The 20000-nt window shown below is 42.8% G+C and overlaps 1 protein-coding gene across 4 annotated transcripts in view; it reads right to left on the bottom strand.

Moving 5' to 3' along the window:
• GIT2 (GIT ArfGAP 2) overlaps nucleotides 1–15685 on the bottom strand; it is a 374247-nt gene extending 358562 nt beyond the window's left edge. For all 4 annotated transcript variants that reach the window (XM_069214722.1, XM_069214720.1, XM_069214724.1 and 1 more), the window contains exon 1: nucleotides 15537–15685. In XM_069214722.1, the coding sequence (XP_069070823.1) occupies nucleotides 15537–15588 (52 nt within the window). In that variant the 5' untranslated portion in view covers nucleotides 15589–15685. The remainder of the gene's footprint in view (nucleotides 1–15536) is intronic.
• Between the last annotated feature and the right edge of the window lie 4315 nt (nucleotides 15686–20000).

Here is a 20000-nt window from a genome sequence, read left to right as displayed (position 1 = left end):
TCTCATAATAACTTTCAACTAACTGGTTCGAAACTAATGTTAAATGCTGCTCTCACACTCCAACAGAAATTCATTTCGTAGGTCTGTTTGTTTAGGTTCTATACAAAAAAACAACGATATTAAACTGCAAACAAAAACAGTAGCCCCATGTTAAATTAAAATACACAAATCACTTTCGGAAGGAATAACACTTCAAAGGAACACCGACCGAGTAGACATTAAACTTAAAACAAAGAGGTAATTAGCAATGAGTCATGTTTGATGTCGTGCAGGAAACTCAATGTTGACCTTGGTAAATAAATACACTGCCCGGGTACTGAAGCAAGCTTGTAAAAAAGGTACTTCTTGCAGAGATGTCATTTTCTTATAGTAGTCAATCTTTTCTTTTGTTTAGATTTTAAATAAATTTCAGTTTTGTTAGACAGCATGCACTGCCCAACTAATTCAGTCTTTTTTCATAGTTCTCATGCGCATGCTTAGCTTCTACAGTTCACTTCCTGTTGTGGTAAAGAAAATGTGTGTGTGTTTTTTTTTATTTTTTTTTATCAATTTTAAAATCAAACTGTGTCCTACTTTTGACACGAGAATACTAGAATGGGAAAACTAAGACAATGCGGTCAAATGGTTGGCAAGTAAAATAATCATGACACGACAAATTAAAAAATTGTTGCACTAAACAGGATAATGTGTTTTAAAGGACTGATTTATTTTTCGAAAACTAAGGCATTCTTGGCGCTGAGGCTATTTAAGTTATTTAGCATCATTGACTGAATGCCCTACACCTTAGGCACTAAATCACAAGGAATAATACTCATACGATGTGTTTTCATGTGAAAAATAGTAACCTCGCAATAGCAGGAAGCTGCTATTTGACAAACTTAACCGGTCGTTCACCGCAAGTCTATCTTCCTCTCTTTTTTTTTTTTTTTTTTTTTTAGCAGAACATCCGTGATCACAGCTGAATATGCTACAAAGCAATTCTGTACAATATAACATTGCCAAAAAAGGGGAAGCAACCATAAACCATTAACCAGAGAATATAATTATATTATAACTGGGTTTTACCTTGCTCATTGATATCTCAAAAACGCACTGTTTTTTTGTTAAGATTTTTCAGAAACAATTGTTTTGATGCAACTATTTAGCACTTATAAAAAATGGGAAACAAACGCATGTATAGTTAAATAAAAAAAAATACTGAATGGTACACAAGAGCTAAAATTGAATACCAAGGTTTAAATACATAAACACACACAAAAGAATAAAAACCTAGCCAAAACCGAGCTTTAAGGTCCCGAAAACCTCTGAAAGCAGTCTTCCAGGCAGGTTAGGACTTCTCTGGGATTCTTAACGCTGGTCAATATCATATGAAGATGTGACTATCATCTTTTGGGCGGAGGCAATGGAGGGAGTGCCCTTTACTTAGCAGAATAGGTACTATCAGCAAAAAATGCAAGATGAATTATTCAGCCACTCGAACGTTAGATTAGGGACCTCAGAGACCGCTTGTGATCGCAGAAAGCCAATGAAAAGATGTCAACAGCTCCTTTTCCTTAAATCAAGAACAAGATGAATTTACATTTTAAAAGTCTTCCATCTCGCAATTTCTACCATTACAGATTTATTTCCGATCAAAGGCAATAAGAGTTTGTGTGTAAATATAATAAAAATATAAACACTCCATAACAATTTGTTCAGGCTTTAAGAAGTACTGATCATTCAGATGCTTTGCTGTGAGGCTTCTTACTTCCCTTATATACATTTTGCGTTTAAAGAGGCACTGCCTTTTTAACAGATTAATCTAAAATCCAGGGTGTAATGAGAAACAATGTTTTGAAACTTGAATGCGACTGCCACATTCGTTTAGATCGGCAACAAATTCATAACGTTCCGTATAGCCTGTTTGCAATTGCATCCACGTACGCAGATCCATAACGCTGCCACGTTTCTCCCTGTGTAGCCATACATCTTGTCACAGTGCCCTGTCAAGACTGTGGCAGTCAGTTTCTGCTGCCACATAACTGGGGCCAGTTCTAAAGGATGTTCATGATAACCAGCAAAGGAATAGACTATTTAAAGTATTTGATGAGTAGGTTTTAAGTGAGCAGGAATAGAAGCTGAGGTTTTCAAATGCCTCCACAACCACACATAAGCAAGTCTGCCGTCTCACACTACCATTACAATAAAAGGCATATACTGCAAGCTCTCATCACAATGTTAAGAGACGAGGCATAGTATATAAGGCAGACCCAATCTTAAAAGAATCTTAAACTAAACAAGCATTTGAGAATGCATTAGGTTTCACCTATGTGATTAATAAATATTGTTTTGTTGTTGTAAGTTTTAGCTTGGTGAGCAGACATCAATGTATTTAGGCTGACGGAGACGGCCTGCAGGCCTGTCTATCAGTTGCGCAATTAGGCCGGGGGTACATACCACAAATTAGCAGAGAACTAGTGGGATGATCTGCGTGTGGAGAAAAATCATCATACGTGTTAAATGGCTGATTATGCGGTCCGCTGTCGCTGCCAGCTCTTCTCCCTGCATCTTGACCTGTTACTGAAGACGCTGCACCCCCGGCAATGGGGAGGAGGGCAAGAGGCTGGGTCATGGGAGCATGGGGCGGAAAAAAGGCGGTACACCTGGGGGTGGTTGGGGTTAAGTGACGTTAGAGATGAGGGGTAATTAAACAGAAGGTGGTTTAGAGAATGAAAGGCTGGGTAGGATGGGTTAATGTGTTGTTGTTCAGGAAACTAAGGCTTGGGAATTGGGAATAGAAGAGAGGGAGTGGAGATTTTCTGTATAAAGCAACAATTGTGAAATGAAACGCTTTCCAAAATTTAGTTCACTTTGGGAATAGTGAAAGATAGTGGGCTGCTACTATCGGAGGGGGCATCTTAGAGAGGTATTTTTCTTCTGATAAACACATCTATGTTCCCAGGATAACCACTAGCGCATTTATAAATGACAGGCACACCCGTATTGGGCTTAGCCATAGACAAAGACCCCATAAAGGCTTGAGTCAGCATTTTATTGAAGAACCTGTGTCACAGGATGCAACCAAACTACTCTAAATGTATTGATATGCGTGCTGGTTTTGGGGAATCCCTCAGCAAAAGGGGGACCCCGTACCACAAAGGCACATGGATGTGGATGCCTGCTTTGGCCCAAGGGCCCCTGGAAAGTGCACAAAGAACACGGGAGCCCGCACAGTGGTCCCTGCTAGTGCCCCAGGGTAAGGGTCGGGTGTGCGCTTGATCGGTGTGTGAAACTGACCCAGGCACAACTGATCTGAGCAGCAGCAGAGCCCTTCAGTAATCAGGTAGAGCTACAGAGGCAAAACATTAGTTTAGAAGTAGTTGACAAGTGGTACTTGCAGATCTTAGAGACAGCACAAGCGCTGCCTAGACTCAACCTAAAAAAAGGTCTCACAAAGCGGTTGAAAACAGTATTTCGGCGCTGGGAAACTGATAAGAGAAGCACACTTAGAAAAAGTATTGGTAAATGCTTGAAAATAGTGTGCCAACCAATTTAAACGGAGGAAAAGTGGCAGGCACAGGAACCAATTAAAGCAAGGAAAGCAAAGGGGAGTGGGGTGTGAGCCCCTTTAAAGATTTACATTAAATACAATAGAATAGAATTCACAAGCACAGCGCTAGCGCTGTGCATGTGGAACCTAAAAAACATGTTGCATCCGGATATTGGCCCAAGTAAAGGAAGTTCTGGGGCCTACAAAGGAGAGGCTTCTCTCCACAATATGTGAGGTGCCTGTCTTTGCAGTTGATTAGTGGCAGTCTAAGAAAGGTTTCTGGGAGAGCGAATATCGATGATGGCATCACAATTCTGCCGAGAGCTACTTGAAGCTTGGGGGAAAAACCATGCATCAAGTTATCAGTATGTGAATTAACCTCTCCAACTCAGGTTACTCTCTGTTTCAAAGATGACAAACAGCTCATTCATGGGACGGAAGAAGGAACACTACTAGACGTAGATGTGGATTTCTGCCACTTAGTGCACACTTTGCACGTATTCGGTTAACCAGGTATACCTTTCGTTTTTCGAGTCCACGTATTTTTGCTTATATTACTCTTTCATTTACATTTAGGATGTATTTTGTATCAGTGTGGTTTTATAAAAAAACAACTATTGGCTTAATTTTGGAGGTGAAAAATTTGGAGACCTTTTCAATTGGATTTGTGTTCCTCTCCTGATGAAATTGCCCCAAATTAATTGGCAATAAAACATGTCAATGTGCCCATAGTGAATGGCTCTTGTAAGTCGTGATGCTGTACAGATCAACCAAAATTCTATACCACCGATACATTTTTAACTTTTTTGGTACAAATTATTACATCATAATTTGAGCACTTTCTACTTCCTGGGAGGCTGTATATCCAGTTATTCTCACATTAGAGTTAGTTTAGGGCTCCGATATCTACAGATGCTCTCACATTCCCCCTACAGTCGAGGATGGTGTAGGCATCAGTAAGTGTTGCTTTGCTCCAGAAATCTGTTCAACCTACACGTGCCCTGAAGTTGACACCAATTTCAAAGAGTTGAATGGTACCTGACAAAGGAGTAGCTTTTACGCTCCTTCCAGTAGTAGTCAAATGTACATTCAGAGAAATTACAACAGGCAAGAAGCCGCCAACGCGCCCCTGTATCTAGCGGGTAGATACTGAAATAAAGATGCTTCAGTGACTTATCCACCTGGTCGAGACATGGTCAGTCCAGTGGCCTTTTGAAGACTGGCATGTAACGGAGCTATTTTCCATTCTAACTGGTACTTCCCCCCTCCACCACCGCCCCCAGTCAATTCAACCCATCCTTGGTGTGAGCTGAACAAGCAAGAGCAAGCTGACACATCAGTTATAGACTGTGACACCAAAGGTAACCCATAGCAAATTGTTGTAATATCACACAGCACATTTATGATGGAGACATATGGCAGAATCTGCAACAAAAAAAAAAGGGGGAAGGACCCAGTGCAGATAGAGGATTACTTCCATTCCCAGCACAGTCACCATGATAAGACACTTGAACTTAGAAAAGCTACAGGGAGTGAAGGGAAGATCCTTTCTGTAAGGGGGGTGCTAATGGCTCCTCTGGATTGCCTCCACAAGAGACTGGACAGCATAGATGGCATTAAAGGATGACATGTTAGAGGTTAATTTAAAGATGGTGACAAGAGTTGAAAAAGCTTTGCAATCACTATAAGAACTTGAGAAGGCGAGGACTGAGTAGTCACACAGAAGCCAATGAGTCACAAGCCCATTTTCAGCAATGTGCAGTTGCTTGAATGTAAATGTTGAGGATGGAATTTAACAGCTTTAAAACCCTAGAAGAGTGTCTCCTATTTGTCTTGTAGGAGGACACAAGGAAGATGCTAAGTCAGATTTGAAGGGAGCTGTTCAGGCCTTTTTTTGTTTCTTAGTGGAGTTCTCTTGCTAATTCTGAGAACATTTTGGTGAAATGTGCACAGAGATTGTTTATAAGAAACAAGTAAGTAGATGTGCCACTTTATTGTCTTAAGAGAGGAATCTATTTGTAACCTTCCCAACACAGGTATGAAAGCCAGAAGGGGCATCTCATAGTTTTGAGGTTGATAATATTGGCGTCAGTGAGTGAACACAATAGAACTATACGCTTCTAGAATGGCTACTTAAAACTCAAGTAAATATGTATCTATGTAATGATTCTCTATATAATAATTAAGGAGAGGCCATGGGCAAATTTGTTGTTCTGGATGAAGCGTGGTTTCCTAGTTGGCTTCTGAAAATATGATCCTGTAAGGATACTATGTGAATAATATATCTTAAAGTGACTGTGCATCCATTGATCAAAATATACATTCTTAGGTGCAAATGTACAATACACAAATTTCTAGCATTCGAATTAAGAATTTTTCAGTTCTATTAAGGACACGGAGGCTTGGATTATGCTCCTCTTTCTTCACTTTTAATTATTTCAGCAGTCAATTAGAAAGTACAATAACAATAAACTACAAATCCCTTGAAAGAGCATTTCATGTAACAACCATAAAGTATACAACCTATTTAATGCGCACAACACAGTATCAACTCCTCTTTCTTTGCACGAAGTCAGAACATTAACCAACACCACCGAAGAGTGTACAAAACTAAAGAACCATAAAACTTGCAAGACCCAGAACTACAATCCCAGACATCATCTACAAAGGGACAGCCCAGCATGGAAGATCCGAAGGTGGCTGAAGAGTTCGCACACAGGATCAAAATCAGTGGTTACTTCCTTCCAGATCAAAACAGGATCGTTTATCATTATTCCCTGGGAGAAATAAAAAATAAAGGCCAAGCCATAAAACTGAAGAACCACTAAATTGCTCCATGCAGAAAGAAACAGGGAGGGAAAGCACCATATAGAAAAATATCAAGCACAGGAATATCACATGATAAACAATTACTAGTAAAAATCATATCAATCAAAGTGCAGATGGGATGATCCTCGCCTCCTTGTCCTTCACAGAATTTAAAAATTCTTAACACAAATGCTAGAATTTTGTTTCCCTATGTCAGGACCGGAGGCTCAGATTATGCCTATTTAAAGCTGACCCACAACAACAGAAGCAATGTCAACAATAGGTTTACAGTAGAATTATTTAAACGTAGATTTTGATGACCAGTCGGACACCTTTAAAATGTCATTTAACCTGGAACCTAAGGCAAAGGACTTAGACGCCATGGCCCCTCTTGTAGAGTGGGCACCAAATTTGAAACGTCAATACCTGCCTCGCTCAAAAGCTGTCGTACTCACCTAGCCAAATTGGCTGATGTCACCCGATGGTATGGTTTCACAAGCGAAATTAACAACTGGGCCCCCATATCAGAATGTAACTCAGCCGCACGTACCTCGTAAACCTTCAAACACTGCACCATACAAAGTTTAGGATTGTCAACAAAACAAGGATAAGAAACCAATTTAGAGTTGCATTTAGTGCGGTGAGAAATGGAGAATGTCACTTCCTAAGGAGAAAAAAAAAACTCTACAAGCCAAGTCCAAAGCCCTTACATCAGAGACTTGTTTGCTGTTATCAAACACAAAAGCATAGTGAGCTTAGCTGAAAGCTGCATCCTAGAGAGAATTATGTCAGCCAGCCAGGATTCCAGAAATTGTAGAACCACGTTGACATTCCAAAAAGTAGAATAGCAGGAGGATTAGACAACCTAATGCCTTTCGGCAGTTTACGAGCAATGGGTAACGCCCTACTGGTTTACCCTCCAGGTGTAAGTGCCCCGCTGAGATGGCTGATCTGTAATTTTTGACTGACCTGTAGGCCAAACCAGACAATGCCAAGGAAGATAAGACGTTCAGGACCAGACTGCAATCTGTTGAAGAGGGATTTGCGTTACGTGCACAGCACCAAGAAAACCAGCGTCTTCAAGTGGAAGGATACTGTTTATGGGTGCTGGACGACCAGGCCTTTGAAATTAAATTGCTAGACTCCTGCAAAAGACCTGGGAGGCTCCATCTTCCCCTGAAAGTCCCCATGCCACTAGCAAGAGGCGTTCCGCTAAGACCAGAGGATGTGGAAGGCCCATCAGGCCCAGAAGGAGGTGCCACATGTGCGGAATCAGCACCAGAGAAGCACAGCTCAACTCCAGAGCCACTGGGAATCATGCCTGGGCTCTCTAAAGAGGGGTCACAAGAATGAGATCAGCTTGCTGACGAGAGGTCTGAGCCAGTACAGCGAGGAACACCTGAAACAGGGACCAGTCCTGAAGAAACGCATTGGTCACCAGAGCCTTTGGATCCGGTCTCCAACTGAAAAAATTCACCAGATGCCGACTGAAGCAGGAGATAAAGAGATCTATGGAGGCAGGGCACCACAGAGCTTGGAGAACTCAAAAAACCTTCAGATTAATGCTCCAATCAATGTAGACCCGTAGATAGCGAGATTGTCAATCTGCCACCGAATTGCTCTGACCCGAAAGATATTTTGCTACCACTGAGATCTGATGTTGTAGACAAAAATGCCAAAAATCCTTGGCAATCTCTGCCAGAATGCAGGATTTCGTCCCGCCCAGCTTGTTGACATATCCCACTGCTGAGACATTGTCCATTCGAAGAAGTATACAACAATCTGTCTTGATCGGAGAGAGACTTTGAATCGCAAAAGAGCCCGCTAGGAGCTCCAAAAAATTGCTATGAAGGTTCAACAGTGTCCTGGTCCAACGACCCCCTGTGGATACTGGGACACAACAAGCTCCCCCACCCCCAAAGGATGGCATCAGACTATTAAAATGTCCGGAGAGGACCCAAAAATCACCTTCCCATTCCAGCTTTCATATGATCCAGCCACCACTGTATCTCCGTCCGAGCTTCCTCCGAGAGGAGGAACAGTATACCGGAAACCCTTCTGAAGATGGGAAATCTTCAGACGCTGCAGGGCCCTGTAGTGAAGGGGACCCGGGACAATTGCCTGCATCGAGGAAGATAGCAGGCCCATCATGCGGGCAATCGCCCTCAATGATATGGTCTGTCTGCACAAGAGCGACCTCAATTCCCTCTTGATGGAGTAAACCTTTTGAAGGGGGAAGCACTAACTAAGCTAGAGAAGAGTCCACACGAAAGCTCAGGAAGTTCATTTGTTGAGAATGCACTAAGGCAGACTTCTGAGCGTTGAAATTGAAGCCCAGGTCCTGAGGAGGGAGATCGACCACTTCAGGTGGGTGAGAACTAGGGGGAACATTGTGCCATGGTGTGGATGTCGTTAAGGTAAATTGTCAGGCAAACACCCCTTGCTCGGAGGTACTCCACCACCGCTCGCATCATCTTCGTGAAGCAACAAGGAGCTGACGATAGGCCAATGGTAAAGACTTTGTACTCGTAACATCGCCCTTCCCAGAGGAACTGGAGAAACCGACAATGAGGAGGAAAAATAGGGATGGTCAAGTAAGCATCCTCTAAGTCTAAACGAACCATCTAGTCCCTTTCTTGAAGGATGTCTCTTAGTAAGTGAATGCCCTCCATCTTGAAGTAGAGACAAATGAACCATCCATTAAATTCTTTGAGATTCAGGACGAGGCAAGAGCCACTGCCCTTTTTGGTCTACCAAAAAGACTGGGCTGAGAAAACCCAGCGGGTGGGGACAACTCTTGACTATGATGCCATTGCGTTAGAGCTCGGTAATCTCTGTGGAAATTAAGTTTTGATCTCAAAGGGAAAAATACATCAGGGGAGGAAGGGCTCGTTGGGAGGGGGAACTGTAAAATTCTAGCTTGTAACACTGGATATTCTCTAATACCCAAGAGTCTTGAGTTATCTTGTGCCACGCATGCAGGAAAGACCCAGTCCTGCCCCCAAAATTACAGTTGAACTAGAAATTAGGCTCACCTGCAGCTCCTGCCTCTTGGGAATAGGCTTGGTATTCTCTGGACCTCCCTCTCTGGAATCTGGAGCAGCCTCTCTCAGGCTCAGGGTCGGGAAGGGTAGAAGTGGATGAGGATGAACCAGAGTCCTAGTAACCTCCTCTGTCCTGATAGGGACCTTGGCTGTAGCTGTGGCAGAAGGCTCACCCTCTGTAGTGTACGGCCCCTCTAAAAAGTGGACAGAGTACCTTCTAAATAGAACCCTGGGCTTTTTCCAGATTGGCATAAGTAGCCACAAATTTGGAAAGCTCCTTGAGGAAAGGAGAATCGAAGAGCAAACCCTGGGCCAGAGGTCCAGACTCAGAGGAGGTGAGATTTGCCAGCTTGGGATCCATTTTTATAAGTATGGAGTGACAGCTCTCACTAGAAATCGCACAATTAGCGTTCCCTAAGAAACAGCGGGCCCTTTGAGCCCAACCCACAAGGACTTCGGGATCAATAGGATTCCCCGACTCTTTAGCCTGAAAGCCCAGCTCTAGAATCTTCGTTAAAGGTCCAGCAACATCCAGGAGTTTGTCCTGGCATCCGTGCCAAGCACACTTAATGACTTTCTTGGGGTCCTTTGAAAATTTCTCAAGATAAGTGACCAGGGTAGGATCAAGTTCTGGAGTCTCAGTCACCTTAGACAGAAAATATGGCCTGCGGCATTCAGATCTCAGATGAGAATTTACCTCCTTCTCGAACCCATGGCAAACATGGGATTCCACATAATCTGCCACTTTGGCTGGAAGAATCCAGAGGGTAGACCTGGGGTGGATTAGGTCCTCTGGCTCAAAGGTAAGTATTTTTGGGGAGTTCAGGGCCTCTTCTGGGTGATGTGTCATCTTTTTACACTTACGGGGAGGATCATCTCCCTGATCAGAGGTGTGAGACGGAAAAGGAGAAGTCAGAATCCTCGCATGACTTGGTCTTCGGGGTGGAAGAGGTGGCGTTGTAGTCATGTACTTTGGCCAGAGATCTGGTAAGACTCTCAAACTCTGCAGAGTGGGGATTTTTCTCTCCTTTGGGGGCCTGGGAAATGTAAGACGGGGAGAGCTCTTCACTACCCTGTTGCTCAGCAAAGCCAATCAGATGATGTTTGGTAGGCCGAATAGCCTGGGCCAAGGCTTGACTCACCATGTGATGAACCCCCACATCTAATGCGCAGACAAGGTCCTATTCAAAAGATCCTGCAGGATCATCATAATAATATTCATCACCCATTCCCTCATTTTCAGCCATTCTGACAGAAGGTTGCAAAAATAAGCTCCAAAGGAGCAGTCAGATGAGGTAAATCAATTCAGCAGGGCAGAAAGTAACCAACCCTTGAACAGCAAGGGTAAAAACAAATTTAAATTCAAGCGTGGAGGGAGCCCTGTCCGCAAACAACTAGGCAAAGCCTAGAACAAATTATTATTGTTGCAACCCCAAGGCTACTGCACTTAGGGCGTAGTACGGGGAGCAATTTGCTCGGCGAGGACCAGGAGATCAATTACATGCATGTTGGCGTGTTCACCACAATTAATGAAGCCGAGGAGTGAGAAGGCGGTAAATAGTGCATGTGTACAAGTCTTCGGAGCTTATGAATAAAAATAAAAAGAGGACTGCGCTACCGAGCAGAGAATCCTCACTCCCCTGCTCCCAACGGCCCACGCGGACACAGGACGGACACTGCATCAACTAGCAGCGCGTCTCCGCACAGTAAAGGGGGAAACAAATGCAGCATGGCTCAAGTCAAACCTTAAAATCTCAGCCTGAAAGTCTGCGACTTTGACGACTAGGCCGCAAGAGACTTTTCCTAGAGTGCCAGCGCCTCAAAGGACCGGAAAAGAAACACAAGTAAGCCACTCAGAGGGGCGCAAAACGCATCACATAATCAATGTAAACACAATCAAAAACTAGTAAAGTACATTGAGGTACTTAACTGGCCGCGAAGCTCATACTGTACTATGCGCATTATATATGGTGTATACTCTATGGTTGTCACTAGACATGTTCTTTTATGGGATTTGTAGTTTATTGTTATTGCACTTTCTAAATGGTTGAAGAAATAATTAAAAGTTAAGAAAGAGAAGCATAATCTGAGCCTCCGGTCCTGACATAGAATCGTAGATTCAAATGTGCAAATAGGGGAATTAATCTACCCGTCTTTGTCCAAATCTTCATTATACAGTCTCTGAGTCATGCATTCCTGACACTGACTTCGCACTAGCATTTTATTGTGACCAGACAATATCAAAACTGGCAGAGCTTGCATTGGAAGTGACTTACACAGTACTATGTTCAACAGATCTTTACCTTATCAGGATAATCATTAAATACGAACTGGTTATTATTGTTCACACCCATAGATTCATTATCTCTTAATCACGTTTAAAGTGCCTTTTCCAAACTGTAGAGGCAATTTCTGCAATGTATTAAGGTACGTGTGACAAGTACATTACATGTCAAATTTGGTGAAATGTGAACTAAACAGTTTTGAGAAATGTGTGTTCCAATGTGCTCAATGAAGAAACCATGTGAGATTAGTGTTCTAGTTTAAATGGCTTAAAGAAATATCATTTAACCCAGTGATTCCTAACCTTTTGACTCCTGAGGACCCCCAATGAATCATTACAGCAATATGTACGATTTAATTTTCAAACATTAAAACAGTAATTCGCAAAAAATATAACAAGTACACACCAAACAAATACTCAAATTACTAAAGCTAAAATTCTTTTATATTGAAAAAATATGCAAAAATCAAAACATTTGATTGGGAAGGTTGGCGCTGCATCTCACCAACTACCTTTTCAATGTCTGGTTTTATTTAGGAAAGGTAAATCCTCTGGTCAGATTCTACATTTCCTGAGCGATTTCTGTTTTTATTTTTTAGGTATGCAAGATCTGAGAAATATTTTCACATTAATAAGTGAATGGGAAAGGAAGTAAACCATAAGGGCCTCTCATCTCTCCCTAGCCTCTCTGTCACACGTACTTCGTTTGTTTTATAGCACCCCTCATACCACTGCATGATGTCAGGGCACTTCAAAGGGGACTACAAGGTGTAAGATTCACATGTCATCCACACTGGTAGGCATTTTCTCAGAGTGCTTGTTCCAGAGAACCACAAATTTAGGATTCAGAACACAGTAATTAGCGATGACGGTATCACAGTGCTTAATTTGTAAATAAAAACGTGCCGGTGCCCAAAGCTCTCCTCTTAAACACGTGGCTGCTGCAATTAAATGTGGTTACACGGAATACTGAGGCAGCATATTCCTAAAACCATCACAGGCCTCTTTAATCCATATAAAGCCACTCCCTGCCACTTCAGCTCACTCTAGCAGCTTTCTACTTTCTCTCTTTGTGACGCTTTTTCATTTTTCCCTTCCTCCGTCTTTCCCATGTGTCTTTTGCTCACAGCAAATGCTTGAGGCAGAAGAATAAGACCCGGCTCAAAAATAAGTGCTGGTGCTCAGCACCGGAAACAACAAGCACAAATTAAGCACTGCGTTAGCAGTAAGAATGTATTTCTACACAAGCAAACCTTTTTTAGCAGTATAAGGAAAATGAAAGACTAGGAAAAAAACAACTTTCTAATTTGTGCCATGCGGTTTGCATGCAGCTCTTTAATGGCAGTTCACAGCTCATTGTGCTAGATTACGATTATGAACTGCATAGTAACAATAGAATCTCTGTGACAAAAGCAGTAACCCACTGTGCCATACACATAAAATACTGTTTTTTGCATGATACACATTCTTTGCAGCAGGCATATTAACCATCTGTGCAACCTTTGAGTCAAAACTGCCACTGCACAAAATTCCCATCTCTCCAGCAGATACCTTGATCACTTGAGTTAGCTTGACGCTTTTATTTTTGCAGTACAAGGAGCTTTGCAGTGCGTTTAAAACTGCTCAACAAAGAAAGTAATAAATATGAAAACACACATGCACGTGTTTATCAGAGGCCCCAGCTGGAGAAGTGCCTTCCTCCCAGCCTAGGCCTGCAGACCCCATGGGAATGTGTCATGGACCCCTTGGGGTCCGCGGACCACAGGTTGGGAACCACTGATTTAACCTATACGATGCTTGCTAAATGTTCACCAAGATTCAGATGCATAAACACCCGAGATGGGCGAGCCACTGAGCTCGGGACAGATGTCTGATTTAGCTCAAGGTCTCCTTGGACCCTGGAGCCCACAAAAACCAAGAGCTGGCACATGATTTCAACATGTTAACACTCTCTAACCTCATGCACCAAGAAATGAAGACAAAGAAGTAAACCTTGATGTAAGACAGAAAAAGATACCATCTAGTGGCTGTACTGCACAATGTTAAACAAGAAGACTTGTGATCAATCCCGGCGGCCTCGCTCACAAATTGTCTGATCCCAGGCTAATATTTTACTTCACTGGGTCTCCCTTTTCCTCATTATCACATGTAACAACACTTTAAATGCCAGAGTAAAAGACAAACGCTGTACAAAAAAACTTGTGTTTATTTTAATGTAATATAATATTACTCCAATACAAATCTAGGCTGCATTTAGGGTATTTGTGACATCTAACTAGCCTGTTAGACCATTAATGGCATTGACACCCAAGGCTGGGGGGGTGGTTCTCAGTTCTAGTTTTAAAACTATCACTTTTAATAAATAACTCTACGAAACGCTTCCTTGAACTAAATAAATACACTATTTTAAATTTGTGAGAGAACGTATTACAATTTTACATGATGTCTGTTGCATGATTTCGAAGTCGAAAATGATTTCCAGGAGACTATTCAAAATGGAATGAAAATCAAGTCAAATAACCCCAAAATTAACAGCTATGTATTATGAATGTTCTAATCCTCAACCCTCAATTACAACATCTGTCGTTCCGCTATAATATTTGTGCCTGTATACACAGAGAATAAACAACGATCAACTGCATATTATTATGGTCTTACAGTGCATTGAGGGGTTCTACTGACATAGTGGCCAACCGCAAGGTAGAGTGAGCTGCAAATGTCACCAGAAGTCCATAACATGTTATCTGTTGTATATGTTCATATTACTTTTTAAACAGAGAAACATGCATTGGAAACATTAATACATAATGATGTTAGGTGTTGTAGAATACTACACCAATGCAGAGCTTTCACGTTTTTGAAATTTGTAATTGACAGGGTTAAATTAATTTCCACTAATTATGGAGTATAAATAATTCTTGTGTACCACTTACAAAAAGACATCACAATAACGATGTAAAAACAAAAAAAAAATGTTTTCACTGTTTATGGTTAACTATGGTGACGCCTCATCCCCTAAGTCAATGTACTTGCACTTCAGACATGCCCCGGTCCCCAGATCACCTAAAAACACTGATCGCAAGACTTGGCTGTAAATAGTAGGCAACAGGCATGGCTCCCAGTACCCGTTGGGATAACCCTGGACCTATGCCACGTGGGCAGTGGTATGTTCCCATACAGCATACCCATTGTTGTCAAGGTAGAATATTGGCGATGCCCGTTGCTCAGTATTTTTGATATGGCGCTAAGAAATTGTGGATAAAGATGAAACACCACTCTGGTCATAGTCTTCCTACATCACATTAAAATCAACGTTATTAAAAGGTACGAAACTTTAGTTCCTTAGTCACAAAGTTTGAAGTCAGACATTTCCTAACATACTTTGTTGACTTTTAACTGCTCAATTTCATGGCCTGTCCATGTTTCTTAATGACATTTCCAAAGCCACAACTCTGGAGCCTGACCTGGATTGATCCTGTGTGTCATGGTTTATAAACCTCCACATTTTGTCAAGGCTAATTGGCTTCCCATTTGTCTCTCACTGTCGCCTGTCAGTCACAACTATCAAAATATGTATTGCCTCCCATGCTCGGCCAAAGAGATCTATGCTAATTGAAGTCCTCCCTACTTGTCATACAACCATACTTGTCACAGCTATGCCTGCCACACCTCCATAGGCGTCACAAATGCAGAGCCTATAACCTTCTAACTGAATGTCACAACCCTCGAAAAGGATGACGGCTTCATGCCTGTCAGAGCTGGCTGTTGTCCCTTGACAGCCTCTCACACCTCAATGTCCGTGTGACTGTCACTTATCCGTATCAGGCGAAATCACCCTATGACACCCGGCCACACCCCCGCCACTCCTCACCCTGGACGCTGCAGTCCGCGCACACCTCACTGCTTCTCAGCCTCTTGGACATAGCTCCTCAAGCCCTAGGTTTGTCTATACTGGAAACCCTAATGGTTGCAACCAGTGCCAAAGAGAGGAAGGGGAGGGGGGACACTGTGACGCAACGCGTGACGTGGTGACGTCAGACGGCCATACGCGCGCATGCTCCAGCTTTAGAGAGTAGCAGCTGACTGAGCCCTGTTAGTGTGAGTTTTATTTAGGAACTTCTGGTACCGTTGTGTGAGAGCGAGAGGTTTATGAAGACCTGGGATCACAGTGGGTCAACTCCACGTCTCTACTTCGTACTCGTCAGTATACTACTAGACGGTTCATGCTTCTTATTCTTTCCAGTTTTTGACATAGAGCGATCAACTTTTCATTATTCGCTTGGCATGACACGCTGTGTGAGGGGATATAACGCGGCCGAAGATTGAGAATATCGGACTTGAATTATTTTAATTCTTTATATTCTGATCCTTTTACCACCTCCTGAAATAAGTCTTGACTACCCGCTAATGTAGTTTCTGAGGGATAAAGGAAAAAAATGAACAACTTTGCTCTCCAAATTAAATGCAATAGGTTCTCAAGCTTTGAAATATCGTTGTTGGTAAATATCGGTATATAATACGTGGGATTCTGTAATCCATGTGTAAATTCCAGTCTCTAGTTTCTTTGTAATAGGCAACTTGTGATGCACCCGTTTGTCTTTTCTTAAGAAAAAAATGCCAGAATTCGACTAACACGAGTCTAGTTCTGAGGTCACAATTCCTGATGCCAGAAGCCTAGGTGAAAGGCAGGTCAGGACACAGACCATAACTAAAGCAGCTGTTTAAAGCAACGAAAATGGAAATTGCTTTTGTTTCTTCTACTCTATTTTTCTAGATTACAATGACAAGCAGAGAGAATATGTTTATTTTTTGCACTCCTTAGACAGTAAAGGAATCCTAGAATATTTCTACACGTTTCTACACATTCCGAGTTACTGCAGTTTTTAGGGTCGAGCCTGCGTTGCATGCGCTCACGCATGCGTATCGCAGCGAGACGCTTTTGTATTTAGAAAAGGGCTCGGAGCCCTGTCAACTTCACGTCAGTGTTTTTTATTGGTTTGTGGGCTTGCCTAATAAAATCTGCTTCCTTTCATTAGTCGAAGGCACGCATACCTCATGCCTTTTCCGGTGGCTAGCCCTCCTCGAGCGCAGCGACCAAGTACAGAAAACATGCGAGGCTCGCTGTTTTCCATCGGGCTCGTGGACTTCTTTTTCTCTAATTTACGAGCGCGATCTCGCTTGGCAGAAGTCGAGCGCTTTACATAGTTAATTTCACTTTTTCGGGTTATGTACATAAATGCACTTTTGCCTGATAGGTGAAAAGTCGGGTTAGGAGTTTACAACGCGATCAGCTCTAACATGAGCAAACGCGAGAACCGTTGCATTGTAAATGCTTGTAATTATTTTTTTCAACACTGACTTGTATTGAACTGTTTGTAATACCTGTTCACAACATATATCTAACAGGTTTTTGATGTGTTAAATTTTGCACTAAAGGTTTTATTTTTATTATTCATGCCTGCAAATGTGCTCGCTGTTTCATATGACCGAGCTATTCCGCAAGGTTTTAAGTGGTCTGTGGGAAAGGTGATGGTGTGACAATATATTATATAGGATAAAGTACCATCTGGCATACATGATAAGGTATTGCAAGTCAACGTTGAGTTCCATAACCTTTTAAAGGAACTCAGCCTTTGGTCTCGTTCCTCTATATGGTTATGAAAGTCCTCTTCAACTTGCAATATCTTCATAATTTAGGGCAGGGGGGACTTTAATAAATATATATCATACATACTGCCCAGGAACCATCTGCCACAGGAACTGGTTCTGTCGGTAATTTTTAGCCAAGAAAAAGGATACCTGGCATTTAAGCTCAGATTTCACCCTTCACCTAATTATGCGGGAAATAAACATTGTATTCCAAACCTGGGCATGGCTAGGGCCACTACAATTATGCAGCTCATTTTTTTATAGGATTTGTTAGACCTGGCAGCAGTTAGGGTGGTCATTAAGCCATCCTTTTGCCTGCCTCAATTTCTGACCCTGTTTTTGCTGGTTTTAGGACCCTTAGCAATTTACCACTGCTGTCCAGTGCTAACGTGCATATTCACTCTCCCCTAAACATGGTAATGTTGGTTCCTACCCCATTGGCATATTTAATTTACCTGTAAGTCCCTAGTAAAGAGCACTATATGTGCCCCAGGGCCTGTAAATTAAATGCTACTATTGGACCTGTAACACTGATTGTGCCACCCACATAAGTAGCCCCTTAACCATGTTGTGTGTGCAGTTTCATTGCCACTTTGACTTGGCATTTAAAACTACTTGCCAAGCCTTAAACTCCCCTTTTTCTACATATAAGTCGTCACAACTAAGGTAGGCCCTAGGTAATCCAGGCAGAACATGTACTTATGTGTTTTACATGTACTGATAGTGAAAAACTCATAAATTTGTTTTCAATTACTGTGAGGCCTTAACCTCTCATAGACTAGTATTAGAACTGCCCTCATATACTCTTAAGTTGTAGATTCTGATCTGGAAGGAGTAGCCATGTCTTGTTTAGTATTGCCAGAATGGCAATATAAAATAGTGCATACTGGTGAAGTTGGATTTAATATTACTATTTGAGAAAGACCACTTTTAGAAAGTGGGCGTTTCTCTGCACTTACTGCCATCTGTGCCTTACAGCCTGTCTCCAATCTACGTCTGTGCTGGTTGACAGCTCCCCTTGTGCATTCCACCCAGACAACCATAACAGGACACTAAGTCACATCTGCGTTCATCTGCATACTGAATGGGTCTTCCTGGGCAGGAAAGGTAGAGGGGCTCACAATTAAATGTCAAAGGTCAGTGGCCTGCCCTCACACAAAGGACGGATAACCCCCCACAGGGATCCTGGCAGACAGGATTGGGCTGAAAGAAGAACTTGTGCACTTCAAAACCACTCTTTAAAATGACCCCACTTCAAAGGAATTTTTCGGTATATAACTGGGTCTCTGACCCCCAACAAACCAGACACTTCTGCACCTACACTTGCGCTCTGTCAGAGGAACTGCCTGGCTGCCCAAAGGACCCATCTGGACTGCTTTGCTTTGCTGAGGACGACTGCTGCCCTGCTTCTTGCACTGCTGGCCTCTGACTCTGCCTTCCTCCTGAAGTGCCCTCCAAAGGCTTGGTTTGGGCTTGCCTCCTGTTTCTTAAGTCTCAGGGCCAACAAAAACAACTTCACCTCTTGAAGAAAATACTTGTGCATTGAAAATCTATGCAACAACTGCTGAAATTGCTGCAAAGCCTTCATTGCAGCTGAGAAATTGCTGCACCACTGACCGGAACGACGCAGCATCGGCTTCCTGACTGGGAGTTTGATGCAGCACCCGCCTTGCAACATAACATTCGATGCATCGCCTACCAGATCTGCACAGTGCCTGATTCTTCTTCCATTGTGTCAAGGATTTTGAACGCATCATCCCTGGGCGTCAGAATATCCCCGCATTGAAGTGAGGAACCAAGACTGCACGCCGGAAAAACAACACAGCCCCTTGCAGTGTGGAAAGAAACAGCGCATTGTTTGTGCCGTGCCTAAAAATCCAACGCGACACCTTATTTTCCCACGCATCCCCTCCTCTGCGGTCTCCGTGCATCATTATGTTTGACTGATCCAAGGCAAATATTTCACCTTAGTACCAGTTTAACAACTAAATACAGAAGTAAGCAACTGAAAGTTAACCTTTGCAAAAACCCTTCCACTGCGCACAAACAGGAAAAAGGAAAAACACCATCTTATTTTGGGAATATACCATGAAGAAAACAGGAAAGGACACTGTAAAGAAATGGCTCCCTGTTGCAGTTACCCCCCACTTTTTGCCTGATACTGATGCTGACTTGACTGAGAAGTGTGCTGGGACCCTGCTAACCAGGCCCCAGCACCAGTGTTCTTTCACCTAAAATGTACCATTGATTCCACAATTGGCACACCCTGGCATCCAGATAAGTCCCTTGTAACTGGTACCTCTGGTACCAAGGGCCCTGATGCCAGGGAAGGTCTCTAAGGGCTGCAGCATGTATTATGCCACCCTAGAGACCCCGCACTCAGCACAGACACACTGCTTACCAGCTTGTGTGTGCTAGTGAGAACAAAATGAGTAAGTCGACATGGCACTCCCCTCAGGGTGCCATGCCAGCCTCTCACTGCCTATGCAGTATAGGTAAGACACCCCTCTAGCAGGCCTTACAGCCCTAAGGCAGGGTGCACTATACCATAGGTGAGGGTACCAGTGCATGAGCACTGTGCCCCTACAGTGTCTAAGCAAAACCTTAGATATTGTAAGTGCAGGGTAGCCATAAGAGTATATGGTCTGGGAGTCTGTTTTACACAAACTCCACAGCACCATAATGG

The sequence above is a fragment of the Pleurodeles waltl genome, chromosome 11 (genome assembly GCF_031143425.1).
Source record: "Pleurodeles waltl isolate 20211129_DDA chromosome 11, aPleWal1.hap1.20221129, whole genome shotgun sequence".
Lineage (NCBI taxonomy): Eukaryota > Metazoa > Chordata > Amphibia > Caudata > Salamandridae > Pleurodeles > Pleurodeles waltl.
This window is presented reverse-complemented; position numbering and strand designations above follow the sequence as displayed.